This window comes from Lycorma delicatula, chromosome 1, assembly GCF_047948215.1.
Source record: "Lycorma delicatula isolate Av1 chromosome 1, ASM4794821v1, whole genome shotgun sequence".
NCBI classification, from domain to species: domain Eukaryota; kingdom Metazoa; phylum Arthropoda; class Insecta; order Hemiptera; family Fulgoridae; genus Lycorma; species Lycorma delicatula.
This window is the reverse complement of record NC_134455.1, coordinates 185410137-185435348: the sequence shown is the minus strand read 5'-3', so window position 1 is coordinate 185435348 and position 25212 is coordinate 185410137. Positions and strand designations below refer to the sequence as shown.

Here is a 25212-nt window from a genome sequence, read left to right as displayed (position 1 = left end):
TCCCTCCTACATGTCCGCTTCTCTCTATGAGGTACGTATACGAAAAATAAATGGCTATTAGAAATCGTTCATTCGATAAATCGTTCACTCGATAAAAAATGTATAATGAATAAAGCAAACAAAACAATGTAAAACAATCAAAGAAACGTAAAATGAGAATTTACAATATTAAAAGAGGTGGAACAGATTAAACTTAAGTGAAAGCAAAATGATATTTTAAGCTAGTCATCTTTAAAAATTTTTTTGATTATTAGTACAAAGTTTAAGAATTGTATAAAATTTAGACAACAAGAAAAATTAAAATATTCTTAATAAAATAAAGAGAAGAGTAATTGAAGATCTTTTTATCTAACCGAACAAACAATCAGCTAAAAATGAAAACAGAATTTAACCTATTAAGTGTTGTATTAAGGGAGCTTTTTGCGATAAAGTGGTTTATTAATTGGTTAGAGTAAGATTATTAAAAGAAAGATTTTATTAAAACTTTTTTTCCAACATCAGAACATAAAATAGTAGAAGACATAAAATGATTTCGCTTGATGATTTTACCACATTAGCTTGAAGTTTGTGCATGAAATATGGAAATGGAATTTTGTAGCGCATGAAAAATGCCATGTCTGACCGGGATTCGAATCCGGCACATCCGAATGAAAGGCTGAGACGCAACCGGAGTGGTTGCGTCTCAGCCTTTTACAGTTGCGTCTTTTACAAATATAATACCAATGAACATGAATTAAAAGTCAATACATAATTAGTCAAGAGGCATATGTGCTAAAACAGTATATAGATGTTACACGAATTAAAAAAAATGTTAAACAATTCTTGATTTGGCTTTTAAAACAGAATTGGAGGAAAAAAGATTAAATACTTTTAATAAGAAGTAGCAGAAATTTTTTATTTTATTTATTATTTTTTTTATGGAATTATAATTGGTATAGTTATAGTTTTAATAGGTAGGTTAAAAAACATTAATATTGTAATAAATATTAACTGAAAATATCCACTTCAGTTGATACAATTTTACAAAGTTTTCTTCCCTTTTCTAATTATTTTTTCATAAAAAAAGAAGTATTTAATTCAGTTTACCATTACGACACTCGATTTCTTGTAATAAAAATTATTTAAAAATATAAATTTTTAGTTATTTTTAAAAAGTATTGGAAGTTTTTTATTCCAATTTTTTAACATTAAATAAAATAAAATTCTTCTTCACATTAGGAAACAATTTTTGAAAAGCAATTAATTATTGATCTTAGAATAAACAAATGGATAAAAAATTTATTTTAAAAATAAAGATTAAATTAATAAGGTTTTTCTCAAACTGATTATTTACCCATTAGTTACCCATTACCCATTATTTACCCATTATTTAGTATTAGTAATTATTTATAATTAAGAGCTGATATAAATTAATAGTTTATATCGAAATCAAAAGCTTGCTACTTGATATGGAAACCAGGTTTTTTTTTTTAATGTTACGACCAGTATGAAAAATCTAATTTTATTTCTGTATTCTATAACTTATACATATACAACGGTGTAATGGTGAATATAGTTTGGTAATATAACATGACTTAATTTAAACAATATTATGAAAATTATAATAATAAATGGTGGACGTGAACATCAGCCCTCATTTCTATTGCGTAATATTGGGTTTAGCAATTTTTTGCACTACCAGTGTTCAGCCTTTGCTTTCGCGCTTTCGGATATCTTAGATGCATTAATACGTTTAACAATACAGCCTTAATTTTTTTTTTAAAGTTTCTTACCACAAAGTCTTTGATCTTCCAGAACCTCTAAATTTCGTAATCTAACAACTCCCCTATTTTGTAACGGTCATCTATATTTCTACATTTCAAGTCTCATTTATTTATTTTTTTCATTACTCATGTTCACATTTCAACTAAATATTTCATATAAATTTTTTGAAGAACAATTATATTTATATTGAATACAAGCTACTACTAATATGTTTAATTATATTATTTTCATAAAAACTACTTTTAAATATGCGCTGCTTTACTTTTAATATGTTCTACGTTTATAATTTTCCTACCTAAAAAAAACTATTTGATTATTAAATTCCATGTACATCATTACTTTATTATAAAAAAAATTATCTTTCCTCTGATCATTTTATGCTTGGATACTTTCAAACTGGATATCTGCATCGGAAATATGCGTTTGCTACTCATTATCTCCTAATTAGGTTTAACCAGATTAACTAAAATCTACCATTAAATGTTTATTGTTTAACTTTTTACCTTAAACAGTTTCTCCGCTATGATATTTTTCTTTTAGTTCTGTTACTGATTTTACATAAAAGTCATAATGGAAAGAGAATACATCATTTTTTCATTTCTTTCTTTGGTGGTACATTTTTTTTTGCTCTGATCATTTAAATTTTACGTCTATTTAAATTCTTTTAAAAAATATAAATATTTTCTATTTCCCTATATTTCAAAATTGATTCTTACAATATCAAATAGTTTGTAAAGATTTACAATTATCATGTACATAACACTGATTTCTTCAATCTGCTTTCTAAAATTAATTACACAACTATTCAACTATTACATTTTTGCCTTAATTTTCCAAAATATTCCTAAGAATATTACAGACTTTCTCTAATTATTTTATTTTCTATACATTTTAAAAGTATTATTTACTTAATTTTTTTTCTATTCAAATTACCAGATTATCGATAAAAAATTAAGAAATATTTTTCAAATTGGCTTCGTACCGATATATTATTCATTAAATTTTACCAAAAAATAAGTAATAAAAATAATATACGTATTTTTATGACCAGGATAAGTTATTTCATAAAAGAACACGTAATTAAATGAAATAACGGAAATATAGAAGTTGTTTTAATGTTATCCTAACGAAAAAAATATAGACGAAAATAAAACATTTGTTATTTAAATATGTAATGTGATAGGATTTTCAAAAAAGTTAATTACGTACTTCTTTTATAAGCCTACTGCTTAAACGCGTACAGTATTTTATAAAATAGGCTTAATGTAACACAAAAATGATAAAAATCAATAATAATAATTTCAAACGGAAACTGTGATAACAAAGAATTCAATAAATGGGCTTCGGTTTTCTTGACGATAAGTAGTTTGCAAGATAGCAGGACGGTATTTTATTATTCCAGTTTGCAGTTCACTTCTTCAAAGTTATGCTATCTGGATTCAATATACCGAAAAGTCAAATACGTTGTGAAAGGAATAGAGAATAAACACACAGCGAATGCCATTTGTTATATATGAAAATAAATTGCAAGAAAGAAGAAAATATATATTTATTTTTTTCTACACTATAAAAGAGATATTACGTTAGTTTTTATTAAGATAAAAAATAAATCGTCTGTTAATTTTTTATTAAAAATTCTAAAATTACATGGAATCTTAATTATTAAATTTTATTAATAAATTCTTTCGTAGAAAAACTTTTTTTCATCTTTTGTTTTGTACAGTAATATTATCGCTAAATATGTTGTTTCATAATTATAGCAATGAATTAAAGATGGTCTTACATCCTATTTCCTTTCTGTGAGAATCTTTCTCTCGGTATATTAAACGGCTAGCTATTTCATCGCACCGTAGAGGTGTCGTATTCATCAAATAAATGTGCAAGTGTTTACATAATTAGATAATGTCTTAATTTAATATTTAGTACATTGTTTTAGTATTATTTATTTATAGAAAGTTATTGAACGTTCGTATTAAGTTCTTACTGACTCAAAGAATTTATTCTTTTAACTAACTAGACAACACATTCTTAATATAAAAATTAACAGTTAAGAAGAAGAAGCAATTTAAATATAACAAAACAATTAGATAAGAACACGTACGCGTATATCCATGATCTAACAATTTCTGTTTCATGATAATTTTTTTTTTTTTTTTAACCTTCGGGACCACCGTTAGGTATTAACTTCAGAGGATGAGATGAATGACAATTTTTGTCGCGTGTAAAAATGCCATGCCTGACTGGGATTCAAACTCGGGACCTCCGGACGAGTGGCCGAGACGCTACCACTCACGCCACGTAGGCCGGCGTTTTATAATAACCTACAAAAATTTATATAATTACAATTTTTTTTTTCAAAAAGAATATAGAAGAGATATATAAATTTAAATTGTATTTTTATCTAGATTTTGAGTCCTTAAAATATCTTGAAATTGCACCAAAAATATGCTATTTATCTGCTTGTTTCTTTTTTCACTGAAATTGTGCTGTTTTTATCAAACATTTTTGTGCATCAGATATTTTAAAAAATCTGTATAAATTGGGAACTATAATTTAAAAATAAAATTTCAAATGTTTGGAAGATAATTTAGTTGAGTAACGATTAAAATAATATATTTTTTATATGTTTCGTATCATTATGGTATATAGAATAATTCGCATTAAAATGATTCAACATATTCTTTCTTGTCTTCTTAGAAAAAATTAATAATAGTAGTTTAAGCAATGTTACGATTTACGATTTAGAGATGCTGACGAGCAGCAGAAAAAAGTTATATTGATGTTGTAGAAAGCAAGATCTTATACTTTATTAAACCTACGTGGTTTAACATTTTTAAACAATCATTATTACTCAATAGGAAGAGATATCAATTTTTAAAAATAGGATATAAATAAATAAAAAAACGAAGATATAACAATATAAAATATTCATTGACAAGTATTACTACCTAAAACACGATAAAACGAGAATTTTAGTACTGTTTTTAGAATAAATGTGCAACATAAAACTGTTTTAAATTTTACACGAAATTACGAAGATTAAAAAAAAGAAATTAAACGATTTCACTCTCAATTTTTTGATTTAATTTTATTAGGAATTAAGATGCAAAGTTGGGTTATAAGTTTATTTATTAATAAAAGTAAACTTACTGCTAAATTCATATTCGATTAGTATAGGTCGATAATAAACGACATCTACCTCAAAACATTCCTGTGGTAATAATTTTCTTCTCCTTTTGTTACAATCTGTGCAGTATGGAAGTTTTCTATTTTATTATATTTAATTGTGAATAAAGTTATACATAAAAAATGAATTAAAAAATAATAATATTAGCATTTTTTTTCTAGTTAATTCACTTTTTTTAAATTAAGGATTATAAAAAATATAAATAAATTCTTGATTTTAAAAAACTAAAAATAAGTTACAAAAAAAGTAAGGAATATAATTTTGAACAAAACCTTATCTTAAAAAAACAATTCATTCCATTTTATTAAAAAAAAAAACGTAAAGATATTTCAATATTCGGAAATAGATGAATGTAAATATAATTTCTGAGAAGATTTAGAAAAAATACGATGTGGTTGTCAGTTGTTGGTGAGCGTAAAGAATTCATACGGACAGATATTTCAGCTTATAAGTACTGAAAAAATACAGAAATAAAAAAAATAATATGAATGTATTGCAAAGTTATGGTACTTAAAAACAAAATATGAGAAGTTGAAATTGAAATGGAACAACATAGTAGTAGTCACATTAAGTAGAATGCAAAAAATATTTTAAATACACACTGAAAAAAAAAAATTATTACGATTATTATTATTTCTATAGCTGCTGACTATTACAATTTTTCTTGTCTTATATCCATCTGTAACCATTCATTCATAAAACAAGAGATTTCTTTACAAGACATCTGACTTTTTTTAAATACACAATATTCTTTTGTTTATAATAATCTTCATACTTCTTTTCATATGTCAAGCATTTTTATATTTTAATTTCTCTCAACCTCATATTCATCCAACTGCATTTTCTAATAAGAAAAAACGTATTGTTGCGTAAAAATTTATATATTTTCTTTTTCATTTATATGATACTTATTTTACAAATACATTGGCAACTACTGAATGTATAAATTTCAGTTGTATGTATTTATATACATATAAGCAACTAAAATGTACTAGAGAACTGTCTCGGTTACCAATTTTATGCGTCATAAAAATAGTGTGGATGTTTTCTGTTAACAGTTAAGAAAATTATATTAATGTTATTTTCTTAGTTGTTATGCACTATTTTATTTTGCGATGATATATTCATACAAGAGTAATAAATTAAATAAAATTAAATGAAATTAACATACAGAGTATAATAAGAATCAGTAGTTATTCATTATTTGGTTTACGTTCGTTGTGCGTAGAACAGTGTTCATTTGAATTTTATATTTAAAGTTTATAGACAGCGAAAAAGATGAGCAAGATGCAGACTAACTTCTACAAGAGTATTGAATTTTACATGACCCGCGAGTATGTACTTAAGGGTATATGGTTTTCCGTAGGTAAACGGGATCATTGGATGTATATCAGAATTCTGTGGTGAATTTAAACAGGTTCATCGTACATTCATTATGGATGCAAGATATACCATTCGTAAGATTGTATATTTTATTTGGTATTGATCAAGGAGCCTGCCATCTATCGGATTCCGTGAACAAGAATTTGAATATAAACCATTCTACTGCAGTGGATTTATTTAATTATATGCAAGAAGTGTATGGCAGAAAATTTTTAAAGAATCAATCGTTGATTTGTGGACCTGATTCAACTCTGGAAATTGATGAAACCTTTTTTCTCGTAGGGAGAAATGAAATTATCGCAGGAGTGAGGTTTACATTGGTTGTTACATTGAAATAAAAGATTTTTCTTGGACGAGTGCTTAACAGGGTGCCAAAAAATATTGATGTTTATTATTAAACAAAAAGTAAGACCAGGCTTTACAATAATTTCTGGTGTGATTAAAAGGTTATTCGAAATATGTCTGAACACTATATTCAAGAGAGCACCAATTACTCAAAATTTCGTGGATCTCCAGACATGAGGTTACACACAATAATTGAAAGCACGTAGTAGTTGCCCAAGGAACGAAATAAAGTGAAGTATAGCAGCAATCGAGGCTTGTTGAACTATTAATTGAGGGATTTCATGGCGCCAACGACACAAAGATCATAAGTGATTTATTTGAAAAAATTCTTAGAGATGTAGCCAATTTGCACTCGCATTAAAGGTATAATAATCGTGGCTGTCCGATTCTAGCTCCGTCGGAGTACACCAGGAGACGCAACAAAGTGGCAAAAATTGTACACGTAGAACTCTGCAGTAGATACAAGTTAGAGTTTAAAAAAGGGCCCTACTATACTTATGAGCCAGCCTCCTTTTTGGAGAACAACAATGAAAATGTTTTCTAAAACCAGGGAATTGTAACAGTAAAACCCATCAACTGTAATAGGTCAGATACGTATATTAGCAGTTGATAAAAAGGAAATGTTACCTAAAAGACGTAAAAACTTACCTAATAGACGTAGCCATCCCATCAAGTAACAACATAAACACTAAACACAAATATACAGAAATATATAGATCTTGCTTTTGAAATTAAAGAAATGTGGAATCAAAAAGAAGTTTATATAATCCCAATAATTACATCTGCGGAGGGAATAATACCATCTACTTTGCACAACAGTCTTGAAAAACTGAAGATCCAGTGGAAGTCCCACGCGCTAATGCAAAGGAGCGTGATAATTGACACTTGCCATGTTGCCCGGAAGGCACTTAGTCAACAATAGCAAGCCTAATCTCATTGGTATAAATTACTCCGAGTTTAAGGAATGTCACCGGCAAAAGTAAAAGCTGTGGTAGTGTGGGATAATAATAATAGTAATAATAACGCAACTAATTTTGATCTTGTTTAAAACATAAAATAATATAACGCAACGTAGAAATAATTAATTTCACTTTCTTGACACCTAATGAAAAATAAGCATAATCTTTCTTTTTTGAAATCTATAAATAAAACTAAAACCAACGTGATTTATTAATAAAAATTTCAAAATAACGAATGTATAATTTGTTGATTTCATCTCTAAGTTTCGTGTTTTATTAGTATGTTAGAAATTTATAAAAATTATCATATTTTTGTTGGCTCGTGCTGAAAATTTGTTGATTATTTAATAACCCTACATGTTAATACCATATCAGTTTAATTAGAAAAATTCATTAAAATAAATACATAAATGATTCTATACTAAAACTGCACACTTCATAAAAATGTATATTTTGAGCGATGATCGTTAATATGTTGATAAATAGTGACTTACTGGGTATTTATTTTTAATGTTGATCGACTGCTAAAAATATGACGTCCAATAAACTAGCCATGATACCAGGTAAGCAACTTAAAACCTAATCGATACAGATAAACACAGTTGCAACATTGTAACATTTAATAAATTAAATGAAAAATAATCAGAACGTAAATTAAAATAAGCTCTGTATTTACATTAACAAACGTGGTTATATTTACCATACTTTTACAAAAGATTTTCAAAATGAGTCTTTTACGCAGTAATGCACTTCTGAGATCGAGTAATCATATTGAAAGTCACCTGACGCCAAAATTTTAACATAAAATGAACTTTTGTTGAGTTTTCCTTCTGTTATCGATAAAAAAGGATTTGATTGATAAACACTCTTTTGAATAACCCTGGAGGAAAAAATTGGAACTAGAGAAATCTGAAGTTCAAGAAGGCCAACTGCTCCGCTGACAGTTGGTTCTTCTGTAAAATCCGCATTAACGTGTGGTCGTTAATTGTTCGGTGTGTAACATGTTATTCCATATTTTTGGAAGAAGCCGTAACCTTTTTCATAAATTGTTAAGCGAGACTGAAATTCTTTGGAAATTACACGGTACAGTTGTGTATTGACCGTCCAGTCAAAAAATATTTGTCACTGTAAGATTACTAGAAGCAGGACACCATACACTGATTTTATAATCTTGAAGAGAACTCCCAACAACTGGTGAGGACTTTCACAATCCAAAATCTTGTGTTGTGCGAATTAACGTATTCAGATAAATGGAACCATGTCTTGTATGTTAAGAAATACCCATCGGGTCCATCAGCCCATCGACAATGTTTTTGAGGAGCCAATAGTAGTAATTAAAACGTTTCGGTTTATCTATTTTCTTAAGTTGTAGCACAGTCGTTACATGGTAGGGTTTAAAATTTTTATCATCCGGTGAAAAATCTTATTTTACACCATTTTACTACCTTGTTGTGATAACTTAAGTATACATTTTTTCGGGACAGCAGAAAATATGTTTTGAATATCGGCTATTACCTCTAGACTTCTAACGGATGGACGCCTATTTCGTTTTATGTTTTTAATAAACCCCGTCGGTTTGGTTAAAAAAATGGCATTGTACGGAATTTTTACACCATTTTTAAAATAGTGCAAAATCATCGATGCTATTTTCGGTTTGGATACTGGGATTGGATAGCTATTCCTCGAATATGTTACAGATTTATTGAAAGAAGCCAGAACGCACATAAGATTCCACTATAGCAACCGTTTCCTCTACCGAATAAACCATCTTAGAAATCACAACTTCAAGGAACAGCTATATACTGCACTGATGAATGTACAATTTACAACTTTCAACAATATATTTATAATATACACAATCAATAAAAACAAATAATAAAAATAGAATTGGTATTATATAAGCGTAATTAATATTGCATATATATATATATATATAATATCCATATATTTATACACAACCAACAGTAGCGCAAACAGGTGACTCAAAACGGCTGCAGTTTGAGCTGGCACAGATCGGTTTTAAGTCGCTCACCCGGTATATGTTCAATACGAAAGTAAAAGTTCTTGTTTATTTATTTTAATGAGTTTTATAACTCAACCTGTTGACAGGATTATAAACTCAAAATCTATAATTTAATAATCAGAATTACAATATCCGTAAAATAGTCTAATTTTTTTTTTTAATCTAATTGAAGTAAACAAAAAGATGAATATTTTTTCCTAAAGAAATTTAATAAAAAGAAATGTACATTTTACTATACAAAGAACAATAATTACTGGTGTTTAATATATTTTCAAACGTCCTGTGTATAAATTTATTTGTTTTAATAATTTTGGGATTCTAATTTTCAGGATCAGAACATAAATAGAAAACACAAAAATTGAATAATACTGGAATTTTTGCAATTCTATAATCGGAATTTTCAATTTCCGTAGCAATGTTCTCTCAATATATCTTTCCTTTAGGGTGATAAATTAAAACAGAAACATATTTTTCATTCGTATTAAATCGAAATAAAATTTCTACGTTTTAATTATGTTTAAAGGACGGTTAGAGAATGAAAACTGTCCATTAGGAATTTAATTTTTTTTTTAATATTCAATATAGAATAAATTTTTTCTTAATAAAACTTGAAATTATTATTATTACCCGTTCTTCTAGTATCTAGAATCAATTAGTATTTATTTCAGGATATATTCTAACTGATCAAGAGGGAATTGTTGATTATTAATTTCATATTTTCATGCTGATCAATGATGTCCACATTTTTCAAGGGATTGTAAAAGAAATTGCTGATCACTGCCTGAAGAGACTTAGAACGTCATTGACTGGACTTGTTTGTTTAACTTCAAGGCATTTTACGGATAAATCATTTCATTTTTTCACTTTTCAATCCTTTTTATAAAAGTGTGTATTGCATCTACTTTGTATTATACGGTTTTGAGAGACAGCTTTCCCTAGCTAGTACTTAGGAACTAGGACGTTTTTCTTACTACAGAAGAAAATCAATCAAGAATTGAAGTAAACTCAAGAATTTAATATCATAATTAATGATATCTAATAGAAAAATATTCAGGATGGTACTGAATCTGGCCAGAGCAAAACAAAAGAAAAAACGTACGTAGCTTGATGAAAGGACTAAACAATGTAGGAGAGTGTATAATTTGTCATACATTACAATAGATAAACTGGAAAATAATGTTAATTGCAGATCAAAACTTTAAAAAATTAAGGCCTTTACTTACAAAGAACAGGCTATAGTTAAATATTTAATAAAAAACAATTTAATAATAATAATAATAATAACTCCTTTAAAAGATTTAGACTGCAAAAAATTAAATGGAAATATTTGAGAAATATTATAAATAATACTTGAGAAAATAATATAAAATAAAATTTAAATGCAGAATCCAGTTAATTAAACTCCCGATTACTTTCTGCGACTTCTTACTGCACTACTCAGACTGCGAGCCTCTAACGCTAAGACGGCCAAAGTTTAAGGGACGCTATGCTAAGCTGTGAATTTTTTCACTTTATAGCGTATCACTGAATTATTATTTTCCAATTTCTCAATCATAGGTGTCATGAAAACCTTCCATCATGTAAAATAATATAGATAATAATCCTTTCTATTTAACTTATTATTGTTGTGTAGTTATGTCTATATAAAATCCAGGGAATAATCGTAATTAGGATAATTCTCTCCAGTCCGGTCTCATAGAAGAGTTATGGGTTACCTTTTATTTAACAAAAGATAAAATACATTATATGATATCAAGTGAAGAAAATATAGTATTCCTTTTAATTAAAAAACGTAATTTATAATTTTTTTGAAGTTAAATAACTTTAGAATACATATAAATTACTTTAAATACACGTAGGTTGTTTAATTTCTTCGGAACTACTCTTGGGTATATGACGGAAACGAAGTTTCTTACACAATGTTATACGAATTATTAATGATTCAAAATAACGTATACATAACATACACAAATGATAATTTTTTTTTTATTTGTATTTCATTATTAAGTAAAGATTATGAACACAGATTCCTCACAGAAACTTAACAATATCTAGGTTAAGATGCTATTATATTTGCAATAAGTAGGATGAAAATAATAGTAGTCACGATTAAGACAAAATTAAATTAACAAGGAATAGAAAGAGTTACATTACTCCTCTTAAGCACTGTATAATAGCCGGCCTCCGTGGCGTGAAAGGTAGCGTCTGGCTCTACCATCTGGAGGTACCGAGTTCGAATCCCGGTCAGTCATGGCATTTTCACACACGCTACAAATCATTCATCTAATCCTCTGAAGCAACACATAACGGTGGTCCCGGAGGTTAAAAAAAAAAAAAAAAAAAAACATTGTATAACAGTGATTCCCAAACTGTGCGCCGCGATCTCTTCACAGGGGCGCCGCGAAATATTGTAAAATCTTCATAATTAATTGAACCAAGACATTTATAATTATTGATTTAATGTTAATAAAGTAAAAAAATAATGAAAATACACGAGTTCTATATATTTTTATTTCTTACTTACGAGCAGTCATACTTAGGGAGGCCACCATTAAAAAATTTTAAATGAAAAAGGGCGCCGCGACTTAGAAAAGTTTGAGATCCACTGTTGTATAATGCAAATAATGTATCGGTTATTAAAATAAAGATAACAAATTTGAACGAGATCCAAAACCGTCCACAAAATAGTAACAGTATCATTCTTTGAGCAAGATTCTTGAATGAACTGTTATCAACCAGCGCGTGACGCTCGTTTTTTCTGAATTGCATCACCATCTCGAAGCCTGAGTTAAGAAGCTTCGCTTCAAAAAAACAAAAATAATGAAATCTTTTACTCTCTAGGTTTGCGAGTAATTTTCCATTTACTAAACCTTAAAAACATTTAATTAAAAATCTGCTATAATCTAAAATAATAGTGCATAATAATAATGTAATAATAGTGCATTATGATTATTTTAATAGGAACCGGGAGTTCTTTTTTAACTTTAATTCGTGATATCACAGTAAAAGAAACAAAACTACACGATAAATTTAAAAGCAACATGTCACTTGAAAATATTCAGAAAGAAATGGTTATTTCAATAGGTATATCATCAAGTCTTGACTAACAATAATTGAATTATGGACAGCATGAAATCGTGGATAAGATTAAGGGTTGAATTGTAAAAAAGGATAAACAGAGAAAACACAGCACAAAAAAAAATCCTTTCCAAAACATACCTTCAAGGAAATCTGAAATCACGAGAATTCTACCAGCATAATCACTTGACGATCAAGTAAATTTCATCATAGACGTGATAGTGGGTGATTCAGCCCAAAAAATAAGTAGCCCAAAATAATTAGTGCGTGATTCAGCCATCACGCACTATTTGAAGTATTAGGGAAAAATTTTAAATATGCTAAAAGCATGTAAATACATCCTGGTTTACAAAAATAGAATTTTTCTCGTTTTTGTACCCCCGGGACCACCGTTAGGTATTGCTTTAGAGGATGAGATGAATGATTTGTAGCGTGTGTGAAAATGCCATGCCAGATCGGGATTCGAACCCGGGACCTCCGGATGAAATTAAATAACCTAAATACATTTAAAGTAATTTATATATTTTAAGTTATCTAAGTTAAACTAAAGTACACAAAAAATAATTATTTAATGAAAACTACTTCAAGTAATACTTACGATATAATTTAATACTGCCATCTGTCTCTCCGAGGGAGTTCTTAGCAACACATTTATATGATCCATAATCTTGAGGACCAACAGATCTTATCGTCAATTTCATATGTACTTTGTAAGCATTGTCTAACATTATCGGTTCATATTTAGCCCCTGAGAACAGTATAACATAACAATATACAATATGGGTAACATTATACAACCAAAATTCTATTCATTAGCATATAAAGCGTACAGTACAATTACCCATACGCACTTAGATGTATATTTGAATAATTAAACAATGATTTCCTAATTTAATATGACAGTTATTACAGTATAACACTGCATTATGAGGCTAAACCAAGAATGACAAATAACATTAAACTACCATATTTCCTATTGATGATTTAATTTAAACAATATCGTAATGAATAAAAATAATTAACATTTATAAATCGTGAATATTTTTTAAAATCAATAACAAAGTTTGATTACATTTATACAACTTCTTTTTAATAAAAAACATTACATACGCATTACCACACACAAGTAAAATAAAAAGTAGTTATTGTAAATTAATTATTATAAACTCAATTTTACACTGAATTATTTAAAAATATCTAAAAAAAACTTTTCTAAAAAATAATACTATTTGTTTTTGCATTGTGTTGTAATGCAGTACAACAAAAGTTATTACACAAATGAAATAACAACTGAAAACACCTTAAGCTTCCTAAAAGAATATTAAAAGAACATGTTTAACTACAAAAAATGTTCAATGCGTGAATTTAACTTAAATTTTAAACTAATTATGGAGAAAATAAGTTGAGGTATCCAACAAAAAAAAGGTAAAAAATTAAGTGTAAAGTCTTTATTAAAATAAAAGTACAGTTCAACTTTAAAAAAAAAAATTGAATGAGAAAATAATTAAGTACCTTTGACCTCTTTTGTTGAGCATATTTAATTTTATTGACTTATGATGCAGGAGGGTCCCTTGCGTGTAGAATATTTAATTGAATGTTTTCAGTAGGGAAAATGGTGTAATTTTTTTTATTTCCTATTATCTCGAAAATAATTACTTGAAAAAAAAACATTAACATAGGACATTTTGTAAATGTCAAAATCATTTTGTAATGAATACCTTGCACTTCAGTTAATCCTAAAAACGTTTTTTTAGGATTAACTTTTAACTGAACTGCGAGGTGTTCATTTTCTGGATTTTTCGCCCCCTGTTAGAAAAAAGTATTTTCATTGGTCTTCTTAAATGATTAACTTTTAATTTTGAGAAAAAATCTTAAGTAGAAATCTTAAGTTAAAGGTTTTAGCATAATTTCGGATTTTTATTTAAATTTGTCGAATATAGAACAGAATATTACAAAAACATATTAGTTTTCATATGCATATACTACTTGTTTTTATCTTTCATGACCACCTCTAACAAAAAAAAAAAAAAGAAGGAAATTCCAGAAGGTTAATGAAGGTTAATGTATTTCTATACGTGTGTACTTTGATCTCGATTTTAATAAATATCTCCAAACTAAACTAAAATTAAAACTACATGTTTGATTAAAATATTACAATACATGGGAAATTGGTGCCATTAAATTTTATATTTAATGAGATAAGGATAGCATTAACTGCTATTTTAAAAATTCAACTTTGTGTAAGGAAATCGTAAAAATTTGAATTTGAGTACAGCGATAACTGATAAAATTACACTACGACGTACCAAATTTCAAATTTATCTATTCATTCTATTTATTTTTTTTAATGATGCTATTTTTAAGGAATTTTATTAAATTTTATCAATAAACTTTAAATTCATCACAATTTTTGGCTATTCTTAAACTTAAACAAATTAATAAAAACGAAAATAAATAAATACATTCATATGAGCAGTTTACAGTACTGAAATTCGTAGTCAATCGGAATGGGAATATTATTTTAGAGTTTATAATGTTGTTTTAGAGAATACCTTAATTGTTTTGGAATTTTTGTTACATACATGTTTTAAACACGTACATTAAAAACAAAGCAACCGTTAACATTTTTAGTAATCCAATTTCTTTTAACGAAAAAGTTATTACTAAAATCTCATGCAACTTAGAAAAATATTCTACTTATTAGTTTTAATTTAACTTTGGTTAAATCTTGATTTCAATCCGCGAACTGGGTATGCCCATACAAAAATCATTGTTTTTTTCTTTTTAGATTTTATTAAATATTTTTAAACTGGCTAAAACGTTGATTACGTAGCAGAAAGTATTTCTGAACAAGACATCTTAATTATATTTAATTTTAGGCCTCTACAGGCAAGCCGGTAAGGGTACTTAATTTCACATTTTACTAATTCTTCTCGATTATTAAACAAATTTTATGTTACGGCTCGAAATATAATTACAGTGCTTCCTTATAAAGGAATTATACATCGGGATATATGCATGAGGAAAACAAACAATGCTACATTCGACGACCTGTCTCGTCTATTGAAATATCGCCGGAAACTTTAGATTAGCTCTGTAAAAAAAACAATTTTTAAAGAGGCTTTACAAATTCGATATCGAAAATTAGCCTAAAATCGATTTCCAAAATTGTTTTCTTTTCATTTCCTTGTACGAAGTAAAGGAAGTAGTGTAATCGTGAAAAATTTTGGTTTTCAGACTTCAACGGAAATATCCATTCTGACCATCCCAGAATCCATTTCCACTAGTTTGGGAGTGACGTCTGTACGTACGTATATACGAATGTACGTACGTATCTCGCATAACTCAAATACGATTAGACGTAGGATGCTGAAATTTTGGATTTAGGACTGGTATAACAGTTCTGCACCTTCCCTTTTGATTGCAATCGACTGGACCAAAAAATTCCAAAAAAGCCCAAAATCAAATTTTTTGGATTTTGGAATTTTTTCATAACTTTAGTAATAAGCTTTCATTGAGAGCTTTACAACAATATATATATCATAAGTGGTACTTATTTTCATTGGTTCCAGAGTTATAGATAAATAAAACTTTAATTAATGAAATATTTGGATCGTACAAGGGGGAGGCACATAAGTTTCAGTCCGACTTCTACTTTTTTAACTTTTTTTTTAATTTAAATATATTGATTTATTAAAAATTATTAACCTCTGATTGTAAAAAAAAATTTACCATAAATAATAACAATAAAAAGAAGAAAATTATCAGAAGTTATTAATGAAATAAAATTTTATTTACTTTTCATAAAATTATGAAAAGTACATGTAAATAAATTAATTAAGTATATATAAGTATATTTATAAAATAAATAGTATTTTTTTTTTGTCCCTGAAACCACATTTTCTCCACCCCTAGGCACTTATCCAAAGAATAGTAGGAACTTTTAAACAGATTCAATATTTTAGTTAATAAGAAATTTGTAGCGATATTTTGTATTTACTGTTTTTTTTTTTTTTTTTGTTTGGTCATCCCTTGCAGTAAGGGTTGGTCGACCCCAATATTTTGATCATCTCTCGCCGTAATTGGTGGTCATATCAAAAATCGTTTCACACAAAATGTTTAGGTAATTAATAGGCGTACAAGGAAGTACGCCTATAAAGTATAAAATTTCACAAGAACTAATAAGAATAGTTTTTTCTCAGAATATTGATGTTCAATATATACTCAGTTGCTAAGAAGAATTGAGTGGTGCGTCCCTTATTAGAGTGCGTGTCATCTATATTCGTCTGCTTGACACAATAAATCTAAACAATAGATTCAAGCCAGTAAAGAAGGCATTGGGAAAACGCGTCACTCCCCATTTCCTCTAATATATCTGTTTATTTTCGATGAAATAGCTACGCAATTTTTACGGGAGTAACTTTATACTTGCTTTGACTTACAGCTGTCTCCTATAACTATAGTTTTTTCTCATATGGTGTCCACATCAGATTTCTTATATTTTATAATTGATTTGAATGATTTTTAAGTAATAATAATGAAGCATCTCGGCATTTCGTGCAGATGTTCCGGGTTCAAATCACGGTTGGGCGTGGCATTCTTTCATTACCAATTTCCACCGGGCTAATGATCTTAGCCATTTCATAACAAAAAGGATTCGTTTCGGCACGCCGGAAGGCGGAGGTAGATTTCACCGGGGCAAAATAGGGGTAGGCGAACTCGGATTTTACTAGCTCGTATCACTTTCCATGTTTTACGGACCCTACGATTTATCATTAGACTACAAGCTATTGCTAAATTTATCAAAACTTCTTTATGATTTTTCCTGAACTGCTTGACAATATACCCATTTGAAGATTAGTGGGAGATTCTAGGTTTGTCTCGTATTCATAAAAAAGGCAATGTTTTCAGAAAGTTTTATTTTAAAAAACGTATGAATTTAACAACAATGATGTTGAGATCAAAATCTGAAAGTACAATAGGCCTACATTACCCACATAAAATATTGTCACTTGCGAAATTTAAAATATACACAGTTTTAAATCACGACAGTTTAAATGCGTTGACTTGAAATTCAATCAATACGACAATGGTTTTAAATGTAAACAAGTTTCACATGTTAGGATACTGGAAGCTTCCTCTTTTTACAATTCCAACAATATTTTGGTCATCCCTCGCCGTAATAAGCCCTCATTGAGAGCTTTACAACAATCTACATCATAAGTGATACTTATTTTCATTGGTTCCAGAGTTATAGATAAATAAAACTTTAATTAATGAAATATTTGGATCGTACAAGGTGGAGGCACATCAGTTCCAGTCCGACTTCTTCTACTTTATTTTTAATTTAAATATATTGATTTATTAACAATTATTAATCTCTGATTGTAAAAAAAAATTACCATAAATAATAACAATAAAAAAAAGAAAATTATCAGAAGTTATTAATGAAATAAAATTTTATGTACTTTTCATAAAATTTTATGAAAAGTACATATAAATTAATTAATTAAGTATATATACAAAAATCATATCAAAGATCGTTTCAGACAAAAGTTTTAGGTAATAGAGGTATAACGAACACTTTAAACGGATTCTATCCTGTGCCTATTAAGCGAGCTATGATTTGTTTGTCCTTGAAACCACATTTATTCCACCCCTAGGCTCTTATCCAATGAATAGTAGGAACTTTAAACAAATTCGATATTTTAGTTAATAAGAAATTTATAGCGATATTTTGTTTTTAATGTTTTTTTTTTTTTTTGTTTTGGTCATCTCTTGCATTAAGGGTTGGTCATATCAAAACTTTTTTCGCACAAAATTTTTAGGAATGTTTTGAGAACTAACGACCACTTTTAACGATTCGATACTGTGCCTATTAAGGGAGGTATGATCTTTTTTGTCTTCGAAACCCCATTTTTTCCATTTTCTGGGCCAATCGTTGGTGATATCCAAAAAACTTTACTTAATACGTTATAGGCCCTTATCCAAGTAATAGTAGGAACGTTAAACGAATTCGATATTCTATTTAATAAGAAAGTTAAAATGTTTTTTTTTGGAAAAAGCCCCTATAACCACCCCCATGGTCCGATTTTGCCCATTAACGAACTTAACCGAGATTTTTGGAATTTCAAAGTGATTGGCGCAAAATTACGGCAGATATCATGTCCATAAAAAATATATATACTTATATGTAAACTTTTGGACTGACGGTGGTTTTGGGTTCTAGAGATATCAAACGTAAAGATATGTCGAAATTTTCTGGAAGTTGAATCACGGTACCCATTAAATTAGATAGCTTTCTTATTAAATCTACCTAGTAGATTATAATGTAATTAAAATTTTAAAACCCTACAGATTATTTGAAAAAAAAGTCTGTCATGGGAAATTTTTTGCAGCTTATACTGGCTTTTCATTATGTAAAATGGTTAATTAAAACATAACAATGTCTGGCGAAAGCTGTTAAAATTTACGCTTCATTCGTGATTTTAAGCGATTATAACACCGCTAGGGTTACATCTAATAAATGTATGAAATTGCTATTAAAATCATTTTACATTGTTTTGTCTGCAAATGATTTACTCTTATAGGGAATAGCATTTAACATTATTTTGTCTAAAAATGAATTACTTATACGGGAATTATATTTTATTACGATAAGTATATTTTTTTATTTTTCTGTAATTTTCTTACCTGCTTTTTACATATTAATAATTCATAATATTCATTTTCGTAAACATTTTAAAATCATTTAGTAAAAAAGTGTCCGATTGGTCGCGGTTTATAACAAAATATTAGTATTACACAGGTAATGAGGGAAAATGTTAAAATTTTTTATACTTTTTTACACCGGCATAAACAAAAAGGTAAAATAATATAGATATTTTATAATAATATAGAAACAATATAGATTCAAATAAATACTCTAACCTTTTAAAATTATTCTTTAATGCTATTAAAAGTTATCTTATTATTATTATTATTTGGATGATATTATTATGATGGATATTATTTGGTGGTAGATTAGCGAACGAAAGTGTGGGAGAGGAGTTTATAGTTAAATGTAGACATTTAATAAAAAATTCACAAATAACTGCTTACTTCCTTCTGAAATAATTGTTTTTTTTTCTTTTTCTGTTTTAGAATATTTATTGGTACCTTATTGAGTTTTAAAATATTTCATTGTAGATCCAATCATTCATTTCTCCAGGATCCTCAACTGCATTTTAATTTTTTGTTTGAAATATTACTAGGTTTACAAAAATAGAACCGATAAATTATTAATGATAATACAATTTTTTTATCAAATTATTTCAGATTGGAAAAATAATCTAAAAAAAATTTAAGAACATGCGTCTATAAGTCATTATTCTTTGTTCCTGATAAAATTATTGACGTCAATCATTTGAACAGGACAGTTCAGATAAAGAAATCTATATATACCTTTTCTCAAACGCAAGGAGAAGGATATTATTAATCAGATGGCTTACAAATTCAAATAAATAAAAGTCATAATTGAACTATACTTTTTAAAGTTTAAAGTAATTATTAAAAATTCATAAACAACATTTTTTATTTTAATAAAAAAATTGTGATAAATTTTATTAAATTTATATTTATTCAGTTATTTATGCCTTTGCCTTCCACCATTAAAAAAGTCTATTTAAAGCCCAGATATTTGCATGTCAGTAACTAGTTTCAATAATTTATGTAAATCAATAATCATTTTCCACATAATCTACGACATTAAGAGCTACATTAATTTGTTATTGATCACTTTTCCCCCTTTTTTTATAGATTGAAATACAAATAAAATATAAGTTGTACCAGTCGAAGTGGATTTATTTAACAAACAGCACAAATTTATGCACAGTATTATTTTTTGCATAATGGAATTGGAAGCTGAAAACCATAATTCATTTGTGTGACCGACATAAAATTTCTTGTATTTCCACATAATTTATCTGAACCATTCTTTTTACTTTTTTTTATTTCTTATAATTACTCCATGTAGTTTTAACTACGTCATGTAGTAGACAAATAATTTTTTATAATAATTTGTAAATATTCATTAATTTAGATAAAAAATAATTTGTAGTTAAACATTTATATGGATATTAGTGCTAAAAAATGTTGTTACAGAAAACTGTTTCGTAAGATATTGTCCAAGATGAATTCAATAGATCACATTACTACTAAAACCGTTTTTACCTTTGTGAAATATAAATTTATTTTGTCAAAAGTAAACAAAATTTATAAATGTTCTTTTATTTCATTATTTTGATATGTAACTTTTAAATGCTTGTGTCAGAAGCAATTTATAATAAAAATAAAGTAATACGTTTAACCTTGTTTTTTATAAATATCATCTCTTGGACTGTATGTAGTTGAATAAAATTTTTTGCATAATAAAAACCTGTTCTGATTCTACTGAATCTCTGAGAAAAATTCAATTATACAAATGAGTTGGCGAGTATGAGTGAATGGAATAATTTATTTCAATTACTCTTCATCTGTTATAATTTTCAGGAAGAAATAAATTTATAATAAAATTACTATTATATTAAATGACTTGTTTATACACTATTTTTAAATTAATAAAATTACAATTTTACCTTTGTAAGGATAATTCTAAAGTTTAAATAAAAAAAAGAAATGTAGAGAGTATACTGAAATCTTTTGTAAATGTATGGATACTTAACATTCTGCATGAAGAATTTATTATGAAGTGTTAAAAAGCAATTAAGTTTTAGTTTATATAAATTTATAAATAAATCATGAATGTTTTTTTTATCAATATATCGCATATCAATCCCGTCCTGTCTCATGATATTTCAAAGACCTTTATTATTTTCTGTATTTTAATACTATAAATGCTACCATATACTCAAATATTTTCAAGCATTTTATTTATAATTCTTCGATATTTAGTATTTTATAACAATTAAGAAACAAAATTCTCCAATTTTTAAATATACCCTCCCTTTAAAATTGAAATATATGTTTTTTGTTCTACCACCTCTCTGTTTAAATATATTTAAAATTTCTTTTTGTAATTTTTTACTTCACATATAAAAATATATAGTGATATATAGAGAAATATACAGAAATTTTTACATTAAATGATTAACTAGTAATCGCAAGTCAGTGTTTTATCATCTGATTTTCGAAGTAGAGAATTCTGAGGTTTAAATCCTACTAAAGTTAGTCGCTTTTATACTGATTTGAATACTAGACTGTGGATACCGGTGTACTTTGTTGGTTGTGGTTCAATTAACCGCAAGTATCAAGAATGGTCGGCCTGAGTCTGTATAAGTTTTAATATGATTAAAAATCTTTGTATAAGATTAGTGTTTAATATTTGAATGGTTTGTAACAAACACATTGGGAAAACAAAAAAAGATATTGAGAAATGTCTACAAATGTTTAAAAACTATAGACCCTGGACCTGAAATTCAGAAAAGTGTTTTTGAACTGAGATTCATTCCGGCCCTGGATGATAGCATCGTCGCCACGTTCGCCGATGACACTACTACCCTGGTCGTTTACGAAGACCCTGGCCTAGCCCCGCAGGACCTACAAATGGTGCCAGACCGTGTCTGCGCGGTGTCAGAAAAAGTGGAGGGTTAATCACGTTAAGTCGAGGCACGTCAGTAAAAAAGGATAGAGGCGAGGCACGTCAAATTCGCCCTTTAACCCGAACCCGAAGTATAGGTATGTAAGAGCAATAAAATTATTTGTTCAAATTTTCTTGCCAAAAATTATTACAATAAGGGAGTCAGGTTACTTTCTTTTTGTATGAGATTTTGAGTAGAAAAATTTGCGTAGTAGTTCTCAACTATGTGACACCTATACCTTCTATTACATATTTTTTTGTAGGTACAAGAAACCTGTATACATATATTGAATTTATTTGTCTACTCCTTTTGAACCTATATATCTGATAATGATTACTATTACTATTACCGATTACTGTTTGTCTACGAGGCCTGTACCATTACTTATAAGATATTTTCTTGGTACTTTAATAATAGAAAGACTTCTTTTTACATGTATTTTTTAAAGTTATATGATATTCTGCCCTTGAATTTTCATTTACGAGTAATTTTAGTAGCATTTAAGCAAAATATTTTTATTCAGAAATACAATTGAAAAATTTGAAAAAATTGAGAATCGTGAAAAATATAAGAACATATTAAAGTCTTGGTAAACTGAATTTATACTTTGATGATGAAATTCAGAAGTACTTTAGGTACTCTAAGGCTAAATAAATTCAAATAATAACGATCATGAAATAATTGATGAAGAAAAAGATCCAGACTTTGTATTCGTATTAGATGATGGTGATGAATGTAATGAACAAGTAGAGATCTCCAATGAAAATAATGACCTACTGAATTTAATTTGAACAGATTCATTTGACTGGAGAGATAGATATTCAAGTCCAAGATTCTGGCACGGATTCATATGTGCCATTATGTTCTCATGGGTAACAGAAGGAAAGATTTAGCCCACGACAACTAAAGTATGGACAACAGAAATCAGAACATATGAAATTTTATAAGTGTTTTACCTAGATTGAAGATCATTGAAAATAATGAATCGGGCGTTGATGCTAAAAGCAGTGATATTTGAAATTCGAATTGTTTACAGTACATTACTTAAACTAATCATTCAATGTTTTATTTAATAATGTTAATTACAGTTAGAAAATATTTAACTCGTGTAAACTATTTTACAAAAAAAGTAAATCATCTTTTATTATCTTAAAATTTTAAATTACTTTTAATTATAAATATAAAAGAATATTTATATGTCCGTTTATCTTTTACACAGATCTACAGTTTTATTCAGATCGTAGAAAAACTTGGCACTAACAGTTTCAAGAAAGACGAAAATTGGTATCAACATTTCGTTTTGAAAACCTACCCGTACCCCCTTTTCACTAGTTCAGTTTTAAGCCTCTAACCAACCTCACATTTTGCGATTAAGTTTACAAAATAATAGTAAGAAAATTAAATCATTATTTGGAAAATCTATGATTATTGAAAATTTCTGAAAAGAAAGGTGTAATTCTTTCCTGGCATTGATTATTTGTTTTTATGTAGAAAAAAAAAATAATACACGAAAAGAACTACCTAAAATTTTTTTTGGGGTAGGAGTAATGTATGATTAAGTTTTACATTAAGATTATCATCATATCTTTAAATAGATCTAACTATGTTTTAAAAATTCAAAAAATCTGTATCTTTTTTTTGTTACCTCATCTCCAAAATCACCTTCCACGAATTTTTTTAATCTTTTTTTTTTAATATGTTAAATGGAAAAAGCTAAAAAAGAGAACCCGTTTGGGAGGTTTTCATGCAGACCTAGAACCCAGACTAGCCCAGACCAGAACCATCACACTACCATTTGTTTTGGTCTCTGCAGAACTACCTCAATGGTCTTATGTTTGTTTCAAAAGAGGTCTGTAAAAACCCCGTGTGATAAAGCGAACGGATTATGGTGTTGGTGGAGAAATGGCAGAAGGTCATCCAAAAAAATTATGCATGTTTGGTCTAATAATGTTTTTTCCTATAACAATAAATGTATTTTCAATTTTGGCCTCCAGGGGCTCAATTCTTTTAATCCAACATTTTGACTATTAAACTTTTAATAAACTACTTTTTAAAACCGGATATTTATGTGAAATTTTTATAGAATATTTAATATTTTTTACGAAATGATTGTTAATACTGAATTTAACATTTATGATTTTTAAAACTTTCCTAATATACTCGTAGTCAGCGATCTCAACTTAAAAGCTGAACGATTTTTTTTAAAATAATGTATTAAAAAATAACGTATTTAAACTTACTTACGCATAAACGTATTTTAAATTTTTAAAGGATAAATTTTTTATTTGCGTTTTTTTTAATGAATATTGCAAGGAATTTTGAATGGATTAATTGATATAAGAATTATTACCTTTTATTTTTCTGCCTAACTTCTATTACATTGTAGAATACATTCATTAAGAAGATATCGTAAAAATAATTACTTTAAAGTCATAGTTTGAGATAATTTTTTTAAATTATATTTTTGAGGATAAAGATTTATTTAATTGTTATAATAAAATGAAAAATAAAAACTAAAAAGTGTAAAAGAAGTATGATTTTTTCTTTATATAGTAAAATATGTCCTCAGGTTAGAACGAAATGTTCAACATTAAACTGAAAGGAAGAGTGACGGAATATCTGCTCAATCTGGATAGTTTTGCACGTACATAGAGCAAATCACAAAGTTTCTGGGCACGTCGGAACCATCTCAAAAACCCTTAGGCCAATATTCGTATAGTTTGTATGCTGTAGAATAATGTTTCCATTTATTACTACAATTTGTCACATGAAATTTGGAAAAATAAATGAAAAGTTACCATAGATATTCAATAGATTAAAAGTATGTATCCTATTTAACAAATGTTCCTCATAAAT

General features: G+C 27.7%; 1 protein-coding gene across 1 annotated transcript in view; it reads right to left on the bottom strand.

Annotated features, from left to right (window-relative positions):
• The window catches only part of LOC142317727 (opioid-binding protein/cell adhesion molecule homolog), a 306375-nt gene that overhangs the window by 53002 nt on the left and 228161 nt on the right, over positions 1 to 25212 (bottom strand). Inside the window, exon 6 of the mRNA XM_075354275.1 lies at positions 13338 to 13487. Coding sequence (XP_075210390.1) covers positions 13338 to 13487 — 150 coding nt within the window. The remainder of the gene's footprint in view (positions 1 to 13337; positions 13488 to 25212) is intronic.